At 37.7% G+C, this 16,729-nt stretch overlaps 1 protein-coding gene across 4 annotated transcripts in view; it reads left to right on the forward strand.

The window, feature by feature from the left end:
* Nucleotides 1-16,729, forward strand: part of Zc3h12b (zinc finger CCCH-type containing 12B) — a 231,871-nt gene that overhangs the window by 181,834 nt on the left and 33,308 nt on the right. For all 4 annotated transcript variants that reach the window (XM_060375016.1, XM_060375017.1, XM_060375019.1 and 1 more), the window contains 2 exons: nt 11,333-11,422; nt 12,033-12,790. In XM_060375016.1, the coding sequence (XP_060230999.1) occupies nt 12,189-12,790 (602 nt within the window). In that variant the 5' untranslated portion in view covers nt 11,333-11,422; nt 12,033-12,188. The remainder of the gene's footprint in view (nt 1-11,332; nt 11,423-12,032; nt 12,791-16,729) is intronic.

The following is a 16,729-nucleotide window of genomic DNA, read 5'->3' on the forward strand; positions in this document are numbered from 1 at the left end:
CCTACCACAAAGGGCCTTTGAAAGACTCTACTCAGCAGTGTATCAAAGCAGATGCTGATACCATAATCAAACTTTGGGCAGAGTGCAGTGAATTTTATGAAAGAAGGGGGAGATGGTAGGGAATTTTAAGGTTTCCTCCACCAAAAAAAAAAAAAAATAGTCATTGCTCTTTAATTCACCCTCACATTAATTCTTAAGGCATGGGCAGAAAACAACCAGATCATTTGACAAAATGATATATTAATGCAATATTAATGGGCTATTGCCTGGTTTCCAATAGCAACTGTCTTCCCCACTGGAACCTTATAATCCAGGCCTATATTGCTCATATTATTCTCAGCACTCCTGTATTCCAGTCTCTTAGAAGAACAGAACTTTAAGCTCTTCTCATAGGTTTAACTTCTTATTTGGCCCAAAGTTTCAAAGTTTCTACATGCCTCCAAAAAATAACATACTCAGGTTCATACCAGAAACAATCCCATGCCTCCCGTATTAGCTATCCTCCTATTGCTATGATAAAATTCCATGACCAAAAGCAACTTATGGCAGAAATTTCATTTTGGTTTATGGTTCTATAGGATTAAATTCCATGAAGACAGGAAAGGCATGAAGTAATTGATAGATGAAATAAGTGAGCTAATCACTTTTTGTTGTCACAAACAGTAAACAAAGAATAAGTAGGGAGATGATATATACTCTCAAAGCCCTTCATCAATAAAGTACTTCCTCTACCAAAGCTCCATGTCTCAAAAGTTCCATAACCTCCCCAAATAGTCTGCCACAAACTGGAGAGCAAGTGTTCCAATACATGAGACAATAGTAGACATTTTTCATTCAAGCCACCGTATATGACATGGTGGTGAACAACTATAACCATGACACCTATAAAGCAGAGGCAGGAAAACCACTAGTTGTGCAGTACCCTGAGAAATACAGTAAGAAAAAGAAAGATGGAAATTGAGATGACATCATATTGTTATATTTAATGGATGGTGACTTAATCTTATCCACCATATCAAATGTAGATTTCAAATAAATTCATTCTTTGGCAATTTCATACATGTATATCATACATTTCTCACTACTGCATCTGCACCTCCCAACCAGTCTTCTCCTACTATTACTATTTTCTGTTTTGTTTTTGATTTATGGTCCACTGAGTTTAACAGAGGCAACCCAAATGGGCATAGTGTGGACTTATCCACTGTAACACAGTTAACTCATCAATGGCTTCACCATGGATAAAGATGACTCTTCCTACCCAGGAGACACAACCTACTAACAAATCCAACTGGGTACCACAATCATCACCCCCCTGCATCTGTGATTTTGTGTTGACAGATCTACTCTTGTGTAGACTCCATGCAGGTAACCAGAGCTTGAATTTCCGAGCTCTATTGCATGCCATACCTAAAATACATTGTTTTATAGCCCATCACCCAGATCTTTCATTTCTCTGTCCTTCTACAATATTCTCTACGCCTTGGATGGGCTGGTATGAATGTTTCTTTGAGGACTGAGCACTACTCAGTCACTTATTAGTAGTCCTGGGAGGAGCCTTGAGTCTACATTAACTGTCACTGATGGCGAAAAGAAGTTTCTCTGACAAATCTTGAAGCCAACACTATTCTATGAGCATGAGCACAATTATTTAAGAGTCAACTTGACAACATGTAGTTTTGTGGTTTGAAAAAGTAAATCTATGTTCCTGTTCCTGGCATGGAGCTGTTGGTATGGTATTTTTCTACACATATGTCAGTACCACTCATCACAAGAAGAAGTTTGCTTTCAGCAGTACACTCTCACTGTCCCACATCAAGCACATACCAACTTTTTTCTCTTAATTTAATTTGCCACCGTCTTGATTCATTTTTCTTCACACTAATCCATTACATTGATAGCATTATGCTGATTCAGTATGATAAGCAAAGAGAAAACCCTATAGTAAACTTACTAATACTATATTTGTCAGTCAGAGTATGAAATATAAATATCAGAGTACTCAGGACCTTTCTACCCATGAAATTTATAGAAGGTCCAGTGACTTAGGACATGATCAGATAATCTTTCTCAGGTGAAGGATATATTATATTGATTCCCTCCTACAACCAAGAAAGAGGCATAATGTCTAATGACCCTCTTTGTATTTGAGAAATACTACATTGTTGATTTGAATGTGTTATTCTATCTCATTTGCCATGTTACTCAAATATCTTCTAAATTTGAGTGGTTATCAGAAAAAAAAGTGAAGACTGTGTAATAGCATAGGGCTGCTCTGGAAGCAGTTGCTAAATGGGCCATGATCATCCAGTAGGTCCAATGGTACTTGACATGGAATATATGGAGCACGCATAGTAATGAGAAATTACATACATACACACACACACACACACACACACACACACACACACACACACACATATGAAAAAGAGAAGGAAGAAATTTCCTTACTGAGAACCAGATGCTATATTTTTCAGAAAAGATTTCATGGTTGCCATTTTTTTATAGGATAAATTGTGCATCCTCCTTCTAAAATCCCAATTGTGAAAATACTAACCTTTAATACATCAAAATGTTAGCTTATATTTGATTTCAGATGAAATTAGATATGTTAACATAGGATCATCATATAGATGGTTGGACAATAAATTGAATATGATGGGTGTCCTCATAAGAAAGAAATACAAAGAAAATTTAGAAACTTATGAGTACAATTGAAGATTTAAAACTTCTTTGTGTGATCCAGTGAAGGAGAAGAGTACGGGTAAGAAAAAATAGATTCAATCCCAAAGAGAGATATAAAACAAGAGTTTGAAAATTTCAAAAGATAGGATAAATATACTGAAATCTATCCACCTAAAGAAGATAAACAAGAAAGAGGACCCAGGCTACGATGATCAATCCTCACTTAGAAAGACAAATGGATGGACATTGGATGTAGGAGCAAACAAGTAACAGGACAGGAGCCTACCACAGAGGGCCTCTGAAAGCCTCTACCTAGCAGTGTATCAAAGCAGATATTAAGACTCATAACCAAACCTCTGGCAGAATTCAGGAAATCAAAAAAAAAAAAAAGGAGGGGGGAGTTAATATGACCTGGAGAGGACAGGAGTTCCACAAGGACCAAATATATCTGGGCACAGAGATCTTTTATGAGACTGTTTCTCCAAACAAGGACCATGTATGGATACAACCTAGAGCCCCTGCTCAGTTGTAGCTCTTGGTAGCTCAATATCCAAGTGGGTACCCTAATAAGGGGAACAAGGACTGTTTCTGACATGAATTCGATGGCAGGCTTTTTTACCCGCCCCCCAAGGAGGAATAGCCTTGCTAGGCCACAGAGGACTCTGCAGCCAGTCCTGAAGACACCTGATAAACCAGTATCAGATGTAAGGAGAGGAGGTTCTCCCTTATCAGTGGACTTGGAAACAGGCAGGGAGGAGATGAGGAGATGAGGTTGGGAGGGTGGAATTGGGAGGGAAAGATGGAGTGTGATACAGTAGGAATACAAAGTTAACAAACTGTAACTAATATAAAAAAAATAAAATTAAAAAAAAATGATGACCAAAAAGTAAGAAGAAAAAGAAAGAAGAAATGAAATAAGTAAGCCTAGCCAACCGCATCTCTAGCCCATCTCCGTGGGTCTCCCAGAATAAGGAGAAGCAGAAGCCTCATTCAGAAGATAGGCTAGGGGGATATGTGATGGTTAGTGTTAATTGTCAGCTTAAGAAAAGCTAGAATTACATGGGTGATTTCCCTCTAGGCATATCTATGCAAGATTTCATTGCTTATATTAATTGATGTAAGACGTACTACGTACTATGGGAAGGCACCATTCCCCAAGCAGAAGACCCTGAGCTATACAATAGTGGAGACCGGGAGCTAATGCATGCATGAATTCATTCCTCAGTTCCTACTGTCGACATAATGTAACCAAATTCTTCAAAACTCCAGCCACTGTGACTTCTCTACCATGAAGGAGTGTAACTTGAACTGTGAGCTGAACAAACCCTTTCTCTTTTAATTTGTTTTTCTCAGAGTATTTTATTGTAGCAACAGGAAAAAAAATTAAGGTGAAATCTTAGGAGAAACACTTGCATTCCTACCCAAAAGACAATCTATAACTATGAAGACCCTCAAGTTCAGTTGCAAGTTCTGATGAACAGTGATTCTGCCAGCAGATGAGTCAGCAATGAAGTAAAATTCCACTATGTCATTCTAATGTGGGCTATGGCTGGGCACTATAATGATAAGGAATTTGTTTAAAACTGTACTACTCTGGGGCCCAGAAGACAATCACAAGTCAGGAATCCCAAGTTTAGCTGGCCACTGCCCCCAGGACATACCTGAAGGATAATTTTGAAGAGCAAATCATATGGACAGACAAACCTAAAAACAAACAAACAAAAAAAAAAACAAAAACAAAAACAACAGGTCTCAAAAATAACAACCCAAGCATTGAAGTGCATATGGAAATACGTGTACATTTCACTATGTGGCTGGAAACAGACTCCATAATTTTGAATTAATATTACTGACTATCAAATAGATGAGCCTCTGGAGGCTCCTATATTTTATTTACTACTAGAGAGTCTATGCAGCTACAGCAGACTACTTGAATTCTGTAGGTCTACCAGTGGAGTCCAGGCAAACGACTCCTGGAAACCAGACAGAGCTGAGATTCTCTACTTTTAATCTGAATGTTCGAGGTAGGAAGTCGTACCTTTAGTCCAGATATTTAGTCCAGATTTAATCTTGGCCATGTCTTCTGCTGGAAGCCTGTAATGGACTATGTGGACTTTTGAAGTTGAACTAAATACATTTTGCATTATGATAAAGTTATGAGCCTATGAGAGCCAGAGAGTGTAATATGGTGGTTTGAATAAGAATGACCCCAATATGCTCATATATATGAATTCTTAGTCACCATAAATTGGCACGACTTGAAGAAGATTAGGAGGTGTGGTCTTGTTGGAGTAGGTATGGCTTTGTTAGAGAAAATATGCCATAGAGTGTAGACTTTGATGTTCAAGCCAGACCCAGTGTCTCTTTCATCCTGCTGCTTTGTGATCCAGATATGGAACTCTCAGGTACATCTGTGGCATCATGTCTGTCTGTGTGCCACCATGCTCCTCACTGTGACAATTAGACTAAACATCTGAAACTGTAAGCCAGGCCCTAATTGCTTTCTTCTGTAAGAAGAAAGTGTGTCTCTTCAAGGAAACAAAACCCTGACCAAGACAGACATATTACTTTTTTCAAGTATTTATTTCTTTTTATTTTATATGTATGAGTTTTTGCCTTCATATTTATATATGCACTACAAAAGTTCCTGGTGCACATGGTGGTTAGAAGAAGGCAACAAATTCCATGGAACTGGAATTACAGATTGCTGTGATCCACCCTGGGGGTATTGGAAATGAAATATGGATACTAGGACTCTAGAAAATGAAGGGCTTTTGCTGATAATTATACCAGAACAATAAGTACAAACTGAGAGATATCCAAGGAAAACCTGGATGTATGTTTGCAAACTTCTTGAGATAAGAGAGCAGTGTCTCTTTATTCATAAAAAGAGTGTTAGACAATGTGTTAAGCCCCAGGGTTAGAAAGACCAAAAATAATGGATCTTTAGCTAAAGAACCTTAAAAATAGACTTTAAAAAGTGACTAGACAACAACCCAGATGGCCCTCAATTGAGAAATAGATACAGAAATTGTGGTACATTTACGCAATGTTATACTACTCAGCAATTAAAAGCAAGGAAATCATGAAATTTGCAGGCAAATGGTGAGATATAGAAAAGCTCATCCTGAGTGAGGTAACCCAGAAGCAGAAAGACACATATGATATATACTCACTTATAAGTGGAAATTAGACATCTAATGTAGGATAAACATACTAAAATCTGTACACCTAAAGAAGCTAAGCAAGAAGGAGGACCCTGGGTAAGATGATCAATCCTTATTCAAAAAGGAAAATGGGACTGACATGGAATAAGGAAGGAAAAAGGAACAAGACAGGAGCTTACCACAGAGGATTATTGAAAGACTCTATACAGCAGGGTATCAACGCATATTCTGAGATGCATAACTAAACTTTGGGCAGAGTGCAGCGAATGTTATGAAAGAAGGAGGAGAGAGGAAAGAAGGAGATAGAAAGACCTGGAAGGGACAGGAGCTCTACATAGAGAGCAACAGAACCAAAAAATCTGGTCACAGGAGTCTTTTCTGATACTGATACTCCAACCAAGGCCATGCATGTAGATAACCTAAAATCCCTGCACAGATGTAGCCCATGGCAGTTCAGTGTGCAAGTGGGTACCCTAGTAAGGGGAACAGGAACTGACTCTGACACGAACTCAGTGTCTGGCTCTTTGATCATCTCCTGCTGGAGGCAGAGGGAGCATACCAGGCCACAGAGGAAAACAATGAAACTAGTCCTGATGACACCTGATAGGCTAGGGTCATATGGACCCTATCAATGGACTTGAAGAGGGGCATGGGAGGAGATGAGGGGCAATGCGTGGGATTGGGAAGGGATGAGAGAGGGGGCTACAGCTGGGATACAAATTGAATAAACCGTAATTAATAAAAAAATAATTTTAAAAATAAAAAAGAAAGAAAATTAAAGCCAGAAAAAGAGACCAGAAAAAGCACTAGAAGGTACTGGAACTCACACTTTTGAGGTGACTTATATATCTGTGGTTACTACATCATTAAACAATAATTCAAAAATAAACATCCTAGTCAAAATCGGAATAGAAAGTTCAAGGACATCCTCAGCTATATACCAAGTTCTAAACAAGCCTGGGCTACATGCAATTCTGTCTTTTAAAAAATCAGTATGACCCTGAAATAAATCCACACACTTATGGACACCTGATTTTTTACAAAGATGCCAAAACCATTCAATGGAAAAAAAGATAACATCTTCAACAAATGGTCGTGGTCTAACTGGATGTCTACATGTAGAAAAATGCAGATAGATCCATATTCATCACCCTGCACCAAACTAAAGTCCAAGTCGATCAAAGACCTCAATATAAAACCAGACACATAAAACCTATTAGAAGAAAAAGTGGAGAAGAGCCTTGAGCTCATTGGCACAAGAGGCAACTTCCTGAACAGAATACCAACTGCACAGGCTCTAAGATCAACAATCAATAAGTGGGACTTCATGAACCTAAAAAGCTTCCATAAAACAAAGGACACTGTTATCAGAACAAAACGAGAGCCTACAGATTGGGAAAGGATCTTCACCAACCTCATAACTGACAGAGGGCTAATATCTACAATACATAAAGAACTAAAGAAGTTAAACAGCAGCAAATCAATTAATCCAATTAAAAAATGGGGTACAGAGCTAAACAGATAATTCTCTGTAGAGGAATATCGAATGGCAGAGAAACACTTAAAGAAATGCTCAATGTCCTTAGCCATCAAGGAGATGCAAATCAAAACAACCCTGAGATTTCACCTTCCACCCACCAGAATAGCTAAGCTCAAAAAACTCAAGTGTCAACACATGCTGGAGAGGATGTGGAGAAAGGAGAACCCTCCTCCATTGCTGGTGGGAATGTAAACTTGTACAACCACTCTGGAAAGCAATGTGGTACTTTCTCAGACAATTAGGAATAATGCTTTCTAAAGATCCAGCTATACCACTTCTAGGCATATATCCAAAAGACTCCCAAGTATAAAACAAGGACGTTTGCTCAACCATGTTTGTAGCACTTTTATTTGTAATAGCCAGAAGCTGGAAACAACCCAGATGCTCCTCAACTGAGGAATGGATACAGAAATTTTGGTACATCTACACAATAGAGTATTACTCAGCAATAAAAAAAGAAAGAAAGAAAATCATGAAATTTGCAGGCAAATGGTGGGAGCTGGAAACGATCATCCTGAGTGAGGTATCCCAAAAGCAGAAAGACACACAGGGTGTATACTCACTCATAAGTGGATACTAGACCTATAAGATAGGATAAACATACTAAAATCTGTACACCTAAAGAAACTAATCAAGAAGGAGCATTCTGGCTAAGATGCTCAATCTTCATTCAGAAAGGCAAACAGGATGGAACATGGAACAGTACAGGAGCCTAACACAGAGGGCCTCGGAAAGGCTCTACACTACAGGGTATCAAAGCAAATACTGAGACTCAGCCAAACTTTGGGCAGAGTGCAGGGAATCTTCTGAAAGAAGGGGGAGATAGTAAGACCTGGAGAGGACAGGAGCTCCACAAGGAGAGCAACAGAACCAAAATATTGGGGCACAGGGGCCTCTTCTGAGACTGATACTCCAAACAAGGACCATTCATAGAGATAACCTAGAACCCCTGCACAGATGTAGCCCATGGCAGGTCAGTGTCCAAGTGGATTCCATAGTAATAGGAACAGGGACTATCTCTGACATGAAGAAATTTGCTTGCTCTTTGATCACCTCTCCCTAAGGGGGTAGCATCCTTACCAGGCCACAGAGGAAGACAATGCAGCCAGTCCTGATGAGACCTGATAGACTAGGATTAGAAGGAAGCAGAGGAAGGCCTCCCCTATCAGTGGATTTGGGGAGGGGCATGGGTGGAGAAGTGGGAAAGAGGGTGGGATTGGGAGGGGATTTAAGAGGGTTGGATTGGGAGGGGAGGAAAGAGGGAGCTACAGGGGGGATACAAAGTGAATAAACTGTAATTAATAAAAATTAAAATTAAAAAAAGAAAAAAGAAATGGCAGAAAAAAATCAGTATGTATAATTAGCATAAAAGCAGGAGGAATATTTGGGGGAGGAATGGGACCAAATGTAGACAGTTAGAGGAAAAGACAGGATAAAGCAGGGGTGAATATGAGCAAAGTACACACCGTATGTATCTTTTTGTATGTGGTAGGATATAATTATATATAAATATATGAAATATATGAACATACAAGGTAAATCAAATATAAGAAAGTGTCACAAAAATATTAAATTGTATGTTAGCTAAAAATAATTAAATAATGAATATAGGTGTAGAAATTTGTTTCAGGTTCCATGCCTCATATTTAAATTCTGTTTATTTGGAGTATTTAAGCCTCTGCCTCTTTTCCACCATTCCTTTAACCCTAGGTAAAATAGAGATGGTTAGTGAGGAGAGGGGCGTCAGATCGCTTTACTTCTGGCTGTTTCGGGTCGATGGGTTCTTTTGGGGGCTACACCAGTCTCCAGTCACCAGCAAAAGAAGCAAGCAGTATCCTCAGTCTATCTCTTCCAAGATTCTGTGCCTCAAGGCATCTCTCCTCTATCTTTCCAGTCCACTACACCGTCTTCCTGTGGTATCTCCAAACTGCCCACAGTTTCTCTTTCTGGGCTCTCATATTTATATTCCTCAGAATCCTACACCACGCCTCTCTTTGTGCTACTTGAGGCAGGCCATTACCAGTTAGCAAAGACCATGCCCCACAGGAGACAACTCTTAGCTGTAAACAAACTAAAGCCCAAACTAAAATCCCACACTTGGGATTAAAATAAAAACATATTAACATTACATAACTGAGTTTTAGAGAAACCAAAACTTCCATTACACCTAATAAAACAAAAATTATGTGGCATATACCAACACAAGGTGTAGGATTAATAAGAAACAGTTTCTTTTAAAAATTTTAAAGGTTTCAAAGGTTGGCTCAAGTTTATTTCTACTAAGTTTTTTTTTTTTCTGTTCCTTTAAGTGAGAAAATTTGCAATGACTAATGATTTAAGTAAGAGTTTCTGGCCTATGTGGCATTTAAATCATGTTATGCATCTTTATGAACATGGTAGAAATTTTTACCAGATGTCAATGTAAATAGAGTCAAACATCTGGTAAGTGAGAATAAGTAAAGTAATATATAGTATACTAAGAGCAACAAAATAGACTTTCATAAGTACACAATAATATTTCTCCAAAATAAATATGAAGTCAGGTAAATGATTGTTTTAAAGTGATTTGGGGGCTTTAAATAAGTGCTAGGCAAAAAATATAGTACCTTTGTACACTAGATTTTATTCTGATGAGAAAAATATATAAATCAATAAATTCAGGAATTGCAAAAAAAATGAACTTAAAAGTTTGAACAACCCAGATTAATGGGAAAGCAAAATTAAAACTAGTATCTTTGTATTCAGTAATTAACTAAGGAAAAGTATTTTGAGACAGGGTTACACAGTATATGCCAGGCTTGCCTTGAATTTGTAGAAATATTCCTGTATCAGACTGCAAGGAAATTACAAGCATAAGCCACCATGCCCAGCTAAAAGAAAAATTTAAAGCCAAAAATAGTAGTGTAGTCACTAGAGAAGTCATTACATACTTCTTTAATACCGTTTCAGAAATGTCATTTCTGTCTGAACGTTTCCAGATATGAATCCCAAATTTAAGAAACAGCCATAACACTGTTAGAACTAGCTTTTCTTCTTGCTTTTACAAATAGAATTGACAGAACTCAGAAGTCTCTAGTATATTGGTTACATAGATAACCTTGTTTTATATTAGCAAACACAGCTGATGCTTAAAAAGATTTCCCAAGCTCATAGCCCTATAGCCTTGATCCAGTAACCTTAAAAATAAAAATTATTTAAGAATACTTAAAGAAAAAGCAGCCATGAACTTGAAGAAGAGAAAGGCAGGCTACATGGGAGGGTTGGAAGGAGAAATGGGACGGAGAAAATGATGTAATTATAATCTCAAAAATTAAAATAAGTAAGCGAATAGGTGAGTATGTTTGTACATGCCTTTAATTCCAGAACTGAGCAGGCAGGGCCTTCTAGATTTCTATGAGTTCAAGGCCATCTTGGTCTGCATAGCAAGTTCAAGGCTAGCCAAGCCACATGGTGAGAATCTTCTCAAAAATGAAATAAAAAATGTAAAACCATCTCTGAAACAGATGTACTAACTTACATTTATAATTCTACCACTCAGAGGACTAAGCCAAGAGGATTTCTATGATTTCAAGGCCAGCCTGGGCTACAGTAGGAGATACTGTCTCAAAGAAAAACCTTATGCACTGTGGAATCTGCTGCTTCTTATATATGTATGTTGAGAATTCATTGAATTCTGTTTACATTTCTAAGAATTTTCATCATTTTTCTTAATCAATCCTTACAGTTATTCTGTGAGATATCAATAAATAGCTTCACTTCAAACATAAGAAAAACTCAAATTCCAAAGGTAGAAAAAAAAATAAAATTGAAAATTGCCAGGACAGGTGAAAGGTGTACAAGAGAAGTTAGAAATAAAATCTAGTCCTCTTCTGTAAAATTAAGTATTTTAATGTTTATCAAACAAGCTAAGTTGATTTTCTTCTTTTATTCTAATTTACAGGGTCTCCCTGTGTTGCCTGTTGGGAGGGATATCTCTCCCAAGGCTCAAGGGAATCTCCTGTCTTGGTCTTCTGAATTAATCGGACTAGAGGTATGCATCACTACTCACAGCTTTTTTTGTTCCTTTTGTTTATCACTTAAAATAAGAATGTGTGTGCACACATGCACAAATATGCACACACTTTCTCACGTCTAGAACATGTCTTTGTAATGTTTTCTTTGTATAGTTGTCTCAAAGTGATTTTAGACTTTATTTGCTTTCCTTAGATGAGATTCCTGATATTTTGTAAAAAGTAATGATGAACATAAGCTACTTGGTGAAAGATTGTAACCTTAACAAGATGGATCTGGTGGGGTATCTAAAAATACTTTCCTAGCAAAAAAGAAGAAGAAGAGTACTGTCAACAATCCCCCCCAAACACACATGCTTACCCATAAGTGCACACATTTACACACACATAGTCAGAATGCAATGTCTCTCAAATTATTAATAATAAGTTTAGCTATAATTTCAGTGATTATAGCTTTATTGCTCCTACTGAAATTTTGCCTATAAGATTGGAATTAATGATTCTCTATATCATTTTAAAAGGAAAGTCAAATGTGAGAGAATCTGTAATTTTTGAGAGAAAAACTGTGTATTCGATTTTTCTCAGAAGTTTACTGTATATGATTACGCTATATGTGTTTTTTTTTTATAGAGACCACTAACATCTGAACATACAAAACCAAACAGACAAACTCTTGCACCATTGCTACCCCAGCATTTGACTCTAGAGGAATGCCACTGTACATGGATTCGAAGCAGGTTAAAAAGAAAAATAGCTGATTAGATCTCAGAATACCCAGTGAACGGGATGACAGCCACAGCTGCAGTGGAGACACCAAAAATGGAGAAGAGTGCTTCCAAGGAAGAGAAGCACCAGCCAAAGCAGGATAGCACCAACCGAGGCAATGCTGATTCTGAAGAATGGATGAGCTCTGAGAATGACACTGAACAGATGAACTTTAAGAGTGGCCACAACAGCTACCAATCTGCAGACACTCAGTTGAAGAAGAAAGAGATGCCCTCCAAGCCACATCGCCAGCTCTGTAGGTCACCCTGCTTGGACCGGCCAAGCTTCTCCCAGAGCAGCATTCTACAGGATGGGAAGCAAGATTTGGAGAAGGAATACCAAGCCAAGATGGACTTTGCTCTAAAGCTGGGCTATGCAGAAGAACAAATTCAATCAGTGCTTAATAAACTAGGCCCAGAGTCCCTTATTAATGATGTATTGGCAGAGCTTGTCAAACTTGGAAACAAAGGTGATTCAGAAGGGCAAGTGAACTTGAGTCTGTTATTGCCCCGAGGAGCTAGCTCCAGAGAGATTGCAAGCCCTGAATTGTCTCTTGAAGATGAAATAGACAATAGTGATAATTTAAGACCAGTTGTTATTGATGGAAGTAATGTTGCAATGAGGTAAGCCTCACATGTTTTTTTTTTAACCTTAAAAAAAAAAAAGCAGAAATTGTCTTCCATTGAAAAATGCCATTGGAAGTTTTCACTTGTTGTTTGTGTCTTGCATTCCTATAGATGAAGAGTCTAGAATTATTCTTCTTTTGCCTTCTCATTCTACTTTGCAATTGCTACCTAATTTGTCATCAAATATTTTTGATTAAACGTTAGATATTAGTGATGCTTCAACACAGACAAAATATTTAGTACCTATATACTGTCCTTACTAGATTAACTTTCCTCAAAACTGTGGTTTACACATTGCCAGTTGAAGGTTCACTTAGGAACTTTCTGTAACTCCGAATAACTAATACACAACCCTGGGAGCTTTCTGCCTTCAAGGCAAATGTGTGTTCTGGACTTTTCTCCTCCCACGTGATTGTGCCATTTTTCTGAATCTTCTGAAGGGTCTTATAAATTTTGCTAATTTCTATACACACTACCTGTATTCAAGTCATTTCCCAACCTAGAAATGACACTTTCCTTATCTTCATACTCTGAAAGATGTACCACTTTCATAAAGACCTCTGTTTTTTGTCAGCTCAGTGATTATCTGTGGTAGGATGAATGTTTACCCTCAAAGATGCCAATCTCTAGTGTCAGTAAGTTGTTAAATAGTAAAATGCACTTTGTATATGTATTTAACTTAAGAAATTTAAGCTGAGGAATGTTACCTTGTATGATTAAGGTTGGTTAAGATTTGTTGCTAAATGAAGGCAACATGACTAGATACAGTAGTAAGACATGCTAAGCCAGTTGTGGTAACACATACATGTAATTCCAGCATTCGGGGAGGCAGAGACAGCGAATCTCTGTGAGTTTGAGGCCAGCCTGGTCTACAAAGCAAGTCCAAGACAGCCAAGGCTACACAGAAAAAAACCCTGTCTCAAGAAACCAAGAGAGAGAGAGAGAGAGAGAGAGAGAGAGAGAGAGAGAGAGAGAGAGAGAGAGAGAGATACTACAGAAACAATAAATGATAGTATAAGAAAAGAGGCCACAAGCACAGGAATAAGGGTAGAATCCAAAAGCTGAAAATTGTTAGGAAACATCTGAAGCCTGAAGAAACAAAACAGCAGCCTTAACAAAACTTTAATTTTACATTTCTGATCACTTGAACTATAAAATAATAGTATACATCTATTAATTTGTTATAAGAATGGGATACTAATACACAGACTACTAGTGAGACTGAACTACTGTTATCACTATGAGAATCAGTGGGCTGGTGCCTCAGAAAACTAAAAGTAGAATTAGCGTGTGGTCTAAGTGTACTAGTCCTGGATATATTACCAAAGGATCCAAGAATGCCACAGAGATACTTGCATATCCATGTTTATTGGTGCAGTATTCAGAAGAGGCAAGACATACAAAGAGCCTCAATGCCCATATACCAACTAATGGATAAGGAAATTGTGCTATATAAAGAAAAGTGTTTTGTTTGAAGGAAAATTGAGTGAGTCAGTTATTATCATTTTAAGTAAAATTACTCAGGTTTAGAAAGAAAAAAACTGACTTTTCTACTGCATCTAATATAAACATAAAAACATAAATATTGTATATGACTCAAAAGTAGAAAAAAGTATGAAGAAGGAGGAACAGGTCTAAAATGAGAAAAATAGTAACAACTGTGCTGAAATGAAAGAAAAACAAGTGTCACATTTTTTTTCTTATATGCAGAATTTAAGTTTAAATATATACATATACCTATAGACATACATATACATATACATATACATATACATATACATATACACGGTGGGGGGTGTCATACCACAGCAAATAGGAGGAAGGGAACCATTGAAAGGTAGAAAGAGGCAGGAAAATTCATTAGTTATTTTTCTCATTTATATGACAAAATACCTGAGAAAAGGAGCTTAAGAAAAGGCCTTATTCTGGTGCACAGCGATGGTACAGCCCATCATTCTTGGGAAGGTACGGAGGCAGAATCATGAAGCAACTGATCACACTACATTCACAGGAAGCAGAAAAAGATAAATGCTACTGTTCAGCTATATTTCTCCTTTTGTGCAGTCTGGGACTGTAGTTCATTTAGGATGGATCTTTTTTCATCAGTTAAGCCTTTCTGGAAACAGCCTCACAGACACAATCAGCTGTGTATTCTCATGGAAATGACAACTCCGAATTAGTTGACAGTCAAAATTGCTCTTGACATCTCATTACTTCTCAAGTTTATGCTCAAACAAATAACTTTAGACCACAATATTCTGGCTCAGTTTCAAATGCATTTTGTCCTTTCCAACAATATTCTACGTTGTAAATTGGTTTCTAAAACTCAAGATAATTTCTTAACCATGAATATCTATAAAATCAGAAAACAAGTTACATACTTCCAACATACAAGGCCCCAGAATAAATATTCCTATTCCAAAAGGGAGGGATAAGGTAATAGCAAGAAAAAAGAAATCAGATTAAAGTAAAAGCAAAAACAGCAAATCTTGCACCTTTAATGTGTCACATCTGGGACTTATGATGGCATCATCTGAGCTTGGGATTCTCTACTCCTCCAGGTCTGCTACCTGTAACACATGTAAGTTCTCTTTTTTATTATAATTTTTATTTTTTATATTAATCACAGGTTATTTATTTTTTATCCCAGCCGTAGTCTCCTCCCTCAATCCCTCCCAATCCCATGCTCCCTCCCTCATCTCCTCCCTGCCCCTTTCCAAGTCCACTGATAAGGGAGGTCCTCCTCCCCTTCTTTCTGACCCTAGCTTATCAGGTATCATCAGGACTGGCTGCAATGTCCTCCTCTGTGGCCTAATGACTCCATTGATACTTACAGATTTTCTCAGTAGAAGTCTTATTGTATTGGTACTGTCAACATCTTGGAGTTTTCAAGGCAAATTCACTTTCCCAGTTTCATGCAATGGACCTTTAAGGCCTCCTTACAAGTAGATTGTCTGGGTCTCAACACCTCCCAGGAACCTTGGTACAAGACTTGATGTCCCCAAAGTCTTTCATTTCATGTGCCTGTAAACGCACCACCATGTATAGCCAAACTTTTGGCTATTTTACTGGGTTCTTTTTCTTACCTCCCTACACCACCTCTTCTCTCCCAACACTAAGTAGGAGAGAAAGAAGGTTAGAGGGGGAAGAAGGCATCATTATCATTAAACTGTTTCCTGTTAATTAAGAGAGTCCAGTTCATTGGGACAAATTTGATCTTTGCACTTAGGATATCTTCAACCAGCAACCAGCAATCCATCAAATAGCAACAACAGCAGGAGCAGCAGAAATAGGGGAGCAGCAGTCATGCCTCTTAGGGCTCTCACATTTAAGTACCCTTTTAAGAGTCCTCAGAACTCCAGTTGTCAGCTGCCAAAATCATGCTACTGCCAGAACATGAGACCAATCATAGTTAGCTATGATTTGTCTTAAGCAGCCCCTTATACCACACCTGGGATTAAAACAAAAACATATTCACATAACATTTCTGTGTTTTTTAAGAGACCAAAAATTCTCACTACAATCGTGGGTATGATGCTTCTAAGTTCAGCTGGGATATCAAGATGTGGTCTAGCTCCCTTCCATCATGGCAAATTAGCCCTTGTATGCCTTTGTTGCTGAACCTGGAAAAACACTTCCTAGATAGTTATTTTTGAGCAACCCTTCAGTGGCATTTTCAATGTAAGTTCTCTCCTTACAAATGTTTTAACATTATCACAACATGGAACTTTGCCCTAAAAAAACCTTTCTCATTCAAGGGAAATTTCTCTTTAATGTCTCTAATCTTTTTAACAGTTACAGATGCTTTGTCTACAGCTTTCTTCTTCACAATTTTAAACCTACTCTGATTTCCTCAACAAACTTTACATTTTCCATACTGTTTTGCTCTACGTTTTCTTCTTTCTTGAAGATTTATTTGTATATCTATTTGCATGT

Source organism: Meriones unguiculatus, chromosome X, assembly GCF_030254825.1.
Source record: "Meriones unguiculatus strain TT.TT164.6M chromosome X, Bangor_MerUng_6.1, whole genome shotgun sequence".
NCBI classification, from domain to species: domain Eukaryota; kingdom Metazoa; phylum Chordata; class Mammalia; order Rodentia; family Muridae; genus Meriones; species Meriones unguiculatus.